The sequence below is a fragment of the Littorina saxatilis genome, linkage group LG1 (genome assembly GCF_037325665.1).
Source record: "Littorina saxatilis isolate snail1 linkage group LG1, US_GU_Lsax_2.0, whole genome shotgun sequence".
NCBI classification, from domain to species: Eukaryota; Metazoa; Mollusca; class Gastropoda; order Littorinimorpha; family Littorinidae; genus Littorina; species Littorina saxatilis.
Genome location: NC_090245.1, coordinates 106,739,324 through 106,749,429, shown reverse-complemented (window position 1 = coordinate 106,749,429; position 10,106 = coordinate 106,739,324). Strand labels below are relative to the sequence as shown.

General features: G+C 40.7%; 1 protein-coding gene across 2 annotated transcripts in view; it reads left to right on the top strand.

The window, feature by feature from the left end:
- The first annotated feature begins 1,573 nt into the window (after positions 1-1,573).
- Positions 1,574-10,106, top strand: part of LOC138949233 (uncharacterized) — a 60,883-nt gene continuing 52,350 nt past the window's right edge. Inside the window, exons 1-4 of one of the 2 annotated variants that reach the window (XM_070321025.1) lie at positions 1,574-1,834; positions 2,459-2,644; positions 5,400-5,648; positions 8,364-8,492. In XM_070321025.1, coding sequence (XP_070177126.1) covers positions 1,762-1,834; positions 2,459-2,644; positions 5,400-5,648; positions 8,364-8,492 — 637 coding nt within the window. In that variant the 5' untranslated portion in view covers positions 1,574-1,761. The remainder of the gene's footprint in view (positions 1,835-2,458; positions 2,645-5,399; positions 5,649-8,363; positions 8,493-10,106) is intronic. The other variant, XM_070321009.1, reaches the window with a different exon arrangement.

Here is a 10,106-nt window from a genome sequence, read left to right as displayed (position 1 = left end):
TTCTTTAAAGGCACAGTGCAGCTCACAGCATTCGTTTTGCGTTTTTGTTGCAGCTGAGTGCATTTACAGTTCAAAAATCCTCCTATGGTAGTAAAACAAACCCAAAACTACCCAACGACGACATCTGTGAAGCTCGACAGTTTCTTGTTCACGCGAGTGCATAAATTAACCTAGTTATTACGTGGTGTTTGGTCGGAGTTCAATTCAACTGAGTGATTCCGGCCTCCATTTTGTTTTACACAAACTCATGATGACGTCTGACATAGTTTGCTAGTGACGTGTCTTTTTGTGCATGGTGGTGATCTACCTGCTCTAAATTTAGATCCAAAAATAGGCCAAGACCAGCCGGGTCCGTGTACGAAATTATTTCGTAAAAAAATCGCAGTTCTTGACTCTTTGGGTGCAAGTCAATGACACTTGGTAGTTCTTCTAACGGATAGCTGCCTGAGGTATGACTAAAATCCCCAGGGGCTCCGTGCTCCTGGGTTTGACAAGTTCAGTACCTTTAACAAAAAACATTTGAATAAAACTAAGGCTAGAATACTAAGGTAATGATCTTCTTCTTCTTCTTCTTCTTCTGCGTTCGTGGGCTGAAACTCCCACGTACACGTGATTTTGCGCGAGTAGATTTGTACGTGTATGACCGTTTTTACCCCGCTATTTAGGCAGCCATACGTCGCTTTCGGAAGAAGCATGCTGGGCATATTTGTGTTTCTATAACCCAACTCTGACATGGATTACAGGACCTTGTCCGTGCGCACTTGGTCTTGTACGTGGTTGTACACACGAAGGGGGATAAGGCACAACAGGTCTGCACATAAGTTGACCTGGGAGATCGGAAAAATCTCCATCTTAACCCACCAGGCGCGGCCGGGATTCGAACCCACGACCTTCCGCTTTGTTGGCTGGCGTCGTACCACCAAGCCATTGCGCCCGTCGACAATGATCAAAATATGCCTCACGCGTCAGGGCTCCCCAAAGTGTGCGTCAATGAGTCGATCATTGCACTACGCACTATATAGAAGCCGAAAAATGTACTAGAATTTCTTCAAGGGGGTCTCGCGACGCACTACACCTACAGGTCTTACAAAACTTCCAAAAGTCCACTTTTCGGGGGTCTGGGGGCCGTTTAAGCAGCACGTCAGTGTGGATTGAAGGAAAGAAAGGAAGTACAATGTAGCACGAAAACAAACGTAATAATAACTTAAACAAGGACAAGTAGAAAGGTAGAGCGATAGAGATAGAGATGGGGGAAAGAGAGAGACACAGAGAGAGAGAGAGAGATAGAGACAGAGAGAGAGACAGAGAGAGAGAGAGAGACACACAGAGAGAGAGAGAGAGAGAGAGAGAGAGAGACAGAGACAGAGACACACAGAGAGAGAGAGACATAGAGAGAGAGAGAGAGAGAGAGAGAGAGAGAGAGAGAGAGAGGGAAGCACAGAAAACATGTATAAGTTAAACTATCGAACATATAGATACTGGCTACCACTGTATCCCGAGCACGTACCTTTGGTCTAAACAGACTGACTTTTAAGTTATAGCACTCTGGCCTGAGTAACAACTTGCAAAAACCCAGAACAGACCTCTGTTGGCCTCAGTATCTGCTTTCGTCACATTTTTAGTTGAGCTGCCTATCTCAGAAACACAATATGAAACTTGATCCTCGCTAGTGTTCGTTTGAAAATTGAGTGACCAGAAAGAACAAAGAACGTCCTCAGCGAGTTGAGAAAGGAAGAATTAGTGTTCCTGAAATTGTGAAATATGTCTGCGAGCGTCAAGGCGCTTGCGACTGTTCTCTGTGGTGTTTGCTTGTTCGTTTCGTGCCACGGCAATGGTGAGTCAGCTCTGAGTTTGCAACATTTAAATTATTGTGATCAATATTGGACAAGAAAAGACAGACGGATCTACAGACATGCAAGCAGGAAGGCGTAGACACAATGGTAGACCAACAGACACACTGATAATCACGCTTGCACACATTCACACACGCTCGTACCCCCCCCCCCCCCCCACCCCCACCCCACCCCACCACCACCACTAACACGCACGACCTTATTTTAGTTTTTCAAATCCAACATACAGGCGACAATTTGTATTCTCATTACATTTGGTGTGTTTATTTATTTAATTATGTATTCATTGATTCATCTATTTCGGTTGTGGTTTTCTTCTGTCGTATTGTTCTTTATTATCTATTTATTTGTACATTGATTGATTGATTGATTGATTGATTGATTGATTGATCGGTGGATGGATGGATGGATGGATGGATGGTTGGATGGATTGATTGATGGATAGATGGATGGATGGATGGTGGTATGGATGGATTGATTGATGGATGGTGGGATGGATGGATGGAGTGATTGATGGATACATGCATGGGTGGATGGGTGGATGGGTGGATGCGTGGTTGGATGGTCATTCATTTATTCATTCATTCACTCATTGTGCTATGCAGGTATTCCAGGGGTAGTGGACACCAAGGGTGTTGCGGTACCCTTGAACAATGTGAGTGGATGCCATTTTTCCGGTGGCTACAACATTGAATGCCCAGAACATCATCAGGTTGCCCCTGTGGGATATGACTTCTTCTTCAAACCGCCAGACGTACAGGCACAGCAACAGTGTATATCATGTAATGTAGGTAAGTACAATTTCAGAAGCAATCTGTATCTGTATCCTTATGTTGTCTGCCGAAACTTTCCCTGGACTCTTGATTTAGACCTGTATTTTCTACCGGCACACTGCCTCCCAGTACATCTACCGCACCCCCTTTTCCCCCCAACACACACACACACACACACACACACACACAAAGTGTGTGTCTGTGTCTGTGTGCGTATGTCTATGTGTCTGTGTGTCTGTGTGTCTATGTGTGTTTCTTTGTTTTGATTGGTTTAAACAGTGTTTTATTCAACAATGTATGGATCATGATAATATACAATAAGCATGTTTAGGGTCAACAACAATCTATTAGCTTATAGTGGTGATCCTAGAAGGGGAAACAAACATACGGATGACAATGTCTTTCAGTTTGCTCTTTAGACAAAACATTATGCATTTATATAAACTATATTTGACAAAAACAAAAAGGGGACAGGACAACACAATAGAATGGACAAAGGAGAGAGAGAGAGAGAGAGAGAGAGAGAGAGAGAGAGAGAGAGAGAGAGAGAGAGACTCGGAGAGAGAGAGAGACTCGGAGAGAGAGAGAGAGCAGGGCCGGACTACCGGGAGGGTTATGGGGGTTGCGCAACCCCCCCCCCCCCCCTAAACATGTACCTCACTTATTTAAAACATCTTTTATTATTGTTTATTTTATGCCGTTTCATGCAAGGAGCGACCATTTTCCTATCTCAGAATATGACCTACCCATCAGCTTCAGGGAGCTTCGCCCCCTGACCCCCACAAGGGGCAGACCCCTTGACCCCGCCACTGGCAACCCCCCCTCTTAGTCTAGTCCGGCCCTGGAGAGAGAGAGAGAGAGAGATAGAGAGAGAGAGAGAGAGAGAGAGAGAGAGAGAGAGAGAGAGAACTCAGAACTTTATTACATAAGGATAAAGATTTTAGGCTTAGCCTAATCTTCCAACCTGTCCTTGAAACATATACAGAGAATAATTGTAAACAAAAGCAAAGACTGCGCACATACCTCATCAAAGTATTAAACTAATAAAACATCAAAATAATGGTCGAGTATAAACATAAAAAATATTGGACTCACAAAGTCATATAAAAGAGAGAGAGAGAGAGAGAGAGAGAGAGAGAGAGAGAGAGAGAGAGAGAGAGAGAGAGAGAGAGAGAGAGAGAGATGATGATGATGAAACTTTATGTTTCAAGGATAGAGGTTTAAGGCGACGCCTTTTCTTACAACCGGTCCTTACTTCTAATACAAATGTCTAATAAATGATAAACAAGTAAAACAACATGACAAATGAACAAGTTAAACGAACAAACCAGCAAACAAACAATCGACAAGTAAGCAAATCAAGCAAATAAACACAAACAACAAAATGACAAAGTAAGCATACATAAAATAAAAAGATAAAAAATAAAAACATACAAATCGAAAGCAAAAGATGCAACATGTTAATTGAGGTTACACATGTAAAGTGATCGACAGTAAAATTCACACGATACCAACGTTGACACTAATGCCTACAATGATTATATGGTGTAAATGATGATGGTGAAGATGAATCAAATGCATGTCGACTAAATGTTGATTCAAATCAGTCATGGATAACCTTAAAAGCACAGTACGCCTCCCGTAAACCATCACAGATACTGTCAGGCTTTTACACACAGTACAAACATCCTTTCATTTAAACACTCACCGCTTGAGAACATCCTAGGTGCCCTACGTAAGGAGCGACCAATTTTCAAATAATTAATTTTGCGGATTGTCTGATCAGACAATCGGACGGTGCGTTTTGACGCTAGACCTAACTTTTAAAATCTAAATGATAAATTGACAGCTTGTTACACAAACATTCTTAAATGATAAAAGAAATCCTTTTTCGTCAAGACAAGATCAGTACAATTCGAAGTTTTGGAAGTTTGAAAAACGACTAAGCCCGGAAGCAGGGTCACACAAGGTCGTGGTTCTCGTAGCAGACGACGGTTATGCCCATCGCCAGTTCCTCTGAACAGTCAAAAGTCATCGCTAGAGTTCGTGTGAATCGCACCCGTTTGTTGCGTTTAGATGCAGAGGTAAATAATAACGTGCTATTGCAGATAAGCTTACAGCGAGTCGCATTGAAATCACAAACTGACGACTACATTTGATGTCTGTTTATGCTTCATGCTTGAAATCTAGTTTCAAAAGTTGGTACAAAATTGTCGTTTATTTCAATATTTTGTGAAAAAAAGGAAACTGGATCACACGGGTTCACTATGGCTCAGGGGTAAGATAAACCACGCAAAAATAAATTCTTTGAAACTTGCTCGCTCTTTACGGTGAGTGTTTAAATGAAAGGGTGTTTGTACTGTGTGTAAAAGCCTGACAGTATCTCTGATGGTTTACGGGAGGCTTACTGTGCCTTAATATACTGTGAATAATTTGGACCTGTCGAACTCCAATATAAATAATACGGTGGTACAACTGGATCGTCAATAGAAAAATATCGTTTAAGCGGACTTATGGATTCACTAAGTTTAATTTCATCAGTCAAGACATTCTATAAATATGTTGTTAATGGGAAAACGATGATTTATACAATTTTGTTTTATACGATCGATGTTCTTCATATTTATGCGCCACCAATGTAATTTCTCAGATTGAAATAATAAAGTGAATTTGATTTGATTGGATTTGGTTTGATTTGATTCGTTTGTTTGTTGTCAGTTCTTGACATTGAACATTCATTTATACTTTTCATCAAGTTACTGTACATGTGCAGCCGATTCACCGTGTTACAACATATGCTGTGCTGCATACAACCCCGCCACGGACTGCCTGTTGGACAGCCAACCTCACAAGGATTTACTGGAAAGAGTCGATGCCTGTATGCACAAGCACAACTGCCCGAATCAACCACTCCCGTGGACGTCTTTGACATTCGACGGTGCCTCTTGCACCTCAACATTTCAAAGTTGGACGGCAAAGATTTACTCCACGCTTGCCCGGTTATACTTCTATTGTATCCACGGTTTGTATCAAACGATAATGTGTCAAGTGAGCTCACTCAGATGCTCTCGGTCTGTCTGTCTGTTCGTCTGTCTGCCTCTCTCTCTCTCTCTCTCTCTCTCTCTCTCTCTCTCTCTCTCTCTCTCTCTCTCTCTCTCTCTCTCTCTCTCTCTCTCTCTCTCTCTCTCTCTCTCTCTCTCTCTCTCTCTCTCTCTCTCTCTCTCTCTCTCTCTCTCTCTCTCTCTCTCTCTCTCTTATGTACATAAACGTATACTATTTCACTAATTATGTATTCATGTAGAAGTGGTTAGTATAATAGATTTAATCCCTCTTTATTAGGGCGAGGGCCAGATACAAAAAAGTATACCTATGCTTATTTTGTAAAATAAAGAATTGTCATTGTCATTGTCATTGTCAGTGTCATTGTCATTGTCATTGTCTCTCTCTCTCTCTCTCTCTCTCTCTCTCTCTCTCTCTCTCTCTCTCTCTCTCTCTCTCTCTCTCTCTCTCTCTCTCTCTCTCTCTCCTTGTGGGCAATATCGATGCCACTGTCTCTTCATCAAAGTAGTGCTCTTCTCGAGCAGAAAGATCCTCCATGACTGTGCCCAATGTTTTCTTTCAAAATGGGAAGGGGGTAGTGGTAGTAGAAGCATCAGTTTCAAATGTAGAACGTTAAAGGCACAGTAAGCCTCCCGTACACCATCACAGATACTGTCAGACTTTTACACACAGTACCAACACCCTTCCATTTGAACGCTCACCAAACGGGAACATCCTAGGTGCCCTACGTAAAGAGCGAGCAATTTTCAAAGAATTAATTTTGCGGATTGTCTCTCCGACAATCGGACCGTGGTGCGTTTTGGCGCTAGACCTAACTTTTAAAATCAAATTTAATAAATTGACAGCTTGTTACACAAACATTCTTAAATCATAAAAGAATTCTTTTTTCATCAAGACAAGATCAGTACAATTCGAAGTTTTGACATTTTGAAAAAAGAAAAGATCGGAAGCAGGGTCACGCAAGGTCGTGGTTCTCGTAGCAGACGACGGTTTATGCCTATCGCCAGTTCCTCTGAACAGTCAAAAGCCATCGCTAGAGTTCTTGTGAACTACAGCCGTTTGTTTCGTGCATAGTCAGAGGTACATAATAACGTGCTATTGCAGATAAGCTCACATCGAGTCGCATTCAAATTACTAACTGATGACTACATTGTGAAAAAGGGAAACTGGATCACACGGGTTCACGATGGCTCAGGGGTAAGATAAACCACGCAAAAATAAATTCTTTGAAAATTGCTCGCTCTTTACGTAGGGCACCTCGGATGTTCTCAAACGGTGAGTGTTTAAATGAAAGGGTGTTTGTACTGTGTGTAAAAGCCTGACCGTATCTGTGATGGTTTACGGGAGGCTTACTCTGCCTTTAAAGGTGGTTGTCTACATTTTTGCTTTTTTTCAATAATCTTATGGTTATATTTCGCTAAAAAGTTATGTCAGATGATGAATGAACCATGGGGAAAAAAGTTATAGAAAAAAAAATATGTAAAAAAAGATTTTATTTTTGGGTAGCGTGACTCACGCTTCCAATATTTTGTTTTCTGTTTGCTGAGAACATGTGCTTTGCCTAAAAATACTGACCAATCAAATTCTTGTCACTATGCTTATAGCCACGCCCAAACAAGTGCAGCAACAGTTTGACACTGGAGCGCTGTCCACGCTTTTTTTTAAACGCACGAAATGCACGGGATTTGAGAGGAGTTTTGCGCTTGGCATTTTCCAAATAAGGATATCCTACTATGAGTACTACGCTGGAATACTACAATGAATTTTCAAACGGCTACACTGGTTTCGTCTTTCCTGATCGAAAGGGGGTGTATTGTTGATATTTGTAGATAATAGACTCTGCATTTTAATGGTCAAATGGCGATTTCGGTATAAAAATGTAGACAAGGACCTGGGGTATTCTTATTTGTTACTGTGGTTAAAGGAATATCTAACCTTGTATGTGACAAAGTTTTAGGAATGTCATATCCCATTTACATTTTTAATTTGATGTCTGTTTATGCTTCATGCTTGAAATCTAGTTTCAAAAGTTGGTACAAAATTGTCGTTTATAAAACAGTTTTTGTGTGTTTTATACTGTTCCTCTATCACTCAGGTATGATGATTTGATTGTTTATTTGTTTACATATCCACAATAGAATCTGATGTCATCAGTAGTGATTTTCTGGAAAATTCGGATACCCCATACTCAAGTTTCAGTCGTTATCTTTTAATGTAGCGCTTTAAGCCCTATTTTATTTGTTATTTCTGGCACAATTTGAACTTACAGAAAAGTTTACTTTAAAAAAATAAACTTTTACAAGGGTAGGACTCTAGCCTTAAGGGACAGAAACATGTCATGTAATGGTCGACTGATTGGCAGTTCGTCTGTTCACGTTTAGCTGCTTTTCCTATATCCCAAGTACATAAATCTACTTTTTCTGTTTTGATGCAATTATCGGCGTTTCAGAAAGTTCTCTTGTGTTATTATCCATATTGCAATGCTTTTGCTTTAATAAAAAACCTTTCGTTGTCATATGTGATTTCTTTTATTTTTGTTGATTAACTGTTTTTCTCTGTGTGCATTTGTGCCCTTGGTCTCGTGGTTCTAAATCACAGTCCTCTTTTGTTACTTGAAAAGGAACGAACATCTTTTGTCTGGAAACGATTTCTAGAAGCCTTTCCATTTGTTCTATAGATGACTGGGAAGTCTACTTTGGCTCAGACAACATAAAGACAGGCAATGCACTGTTTTTGACTTCACCAAAGGACTTTAAAGACCAAGACAAAGGGTACAACATTTCCTGTAATGCCAAAGCAGCAGCAGGTATAACTTTAAGAGAAACAAGTCGCGTAAGGCGAAAATACAACATTTAGTCAAGTAGCTGTCGAACTCACAGAATGAAACTGAACGCAATGCCATTTTTCAGCAAGACCGTATACTCGTAGCATCGTCAGTCCACCGCTCATGGCAAAGGCAGTGAAATTGACAAGAAGAGCGGGGTAGTAGTTGCGCAAAGAAGGATAGCACGCTTTTCTGTACCTCTCTTTGTTTTAACTTTCTGAGCGTGTTTTTAATCCAAACATATCATATCTATATGTTTTTGGAATCAGGAACCGACAAGGAATAAGATGAAAGTGTTATTTAAATTGATTTCGACAATTTAAATTTGATAATAATTTTTATATTTTTCAGAGCTTGTTTTTAATCCAAATATAACATATGTATATGTTTTTGGAATCAGAAAATGATGGAAAATAAGATGAACGTAAATTTGGATCGTTTCATAATTTTTATTTTTTTTTACAATTTTTAGATTTTTAATGACCAAAGTCATTAATTAATTTTTAAGCCACCAAGCTGAAATGCAATACCGAAGTCCGGGCTTCGTCGAAGATTACTTGACCAAAATTTCAACCAATTTGGTTGAAAAATGAGAGCGTGACAGTGCCGCCTCAACTTTCACGAAAAGCCGGATATGACATCATCAAAGACATTTATCAAAAAAATGAAAAAAACGTTCGGGGATTTCATACCCAGGAACTCTCATGTCAAATTTCATCAAGATCGGTCCAGTAGTTTAGTCTGAATCGCTCTACACACACACACAGACACACACACGCACATACGCCACGACCCTCGTTTCGATTCCCCCTCGATGTTAAAACATTTAGTCAAAACTTGACTAAATGTAAAAAGGGGGGGATGGAGAAAGACAGAAAGAGGGAGAGTGAGAGTAAGAGTCTGTGTGTGTGTGAGAGTCTGTGTGTGTGCAGGGGCGGATCAGTTCATTTTATGGGGGCGGTTTCCAAAAGTATATTGTGAAGATGTGGGTGTGAAGGCGCGAAGCGCCGAGCCGACGGCGCGAAGCGCCTGGCTTGCTAGGGGGTCCGGGGGCATGCCACCCCGGAAAATTTTGAAAAAAAGGATGCAAAATGGTGCAATCTGGTGCATTCTGAGGATGATCATTACCAGTTTCAGGCAGCAGATTTTGTCACTGATTAATACCCCAAAAATTGAAACTCAATGTAAAATAAAGAAATGCACTATAAAAATATTTTTATTTTTTGGCTGGGGGGGGGGGGGGGGTCCGGAAACCCCAGAACCCCCCCCCCCCCCCCCCCGTCGTCCGCCCCTGGTGTGTGTGTGTGTGTGTGTGTGTGTGTGTGTGTGTGTGTGTGTGTGTGTGTGTGTGTGTGCTATTAAACCGATTCTTTCAAAGCGTTTGATTCTTTTTAACTTTCTGAGCTTATTTTGAATACGACATATTATATCTATATGGTTTTGGAATCAGGATATGATAAAGAATAAGATGAAATCATTTTGGATCGATTTTTTAAATTATAATCGTTGTTCTAATTAACCTATTTTCGTTAATTGTGATCACATTTTAATATCTAGTCGTAACGTTCTTTTAGTGTGCACTGACTTTTTTCTGGC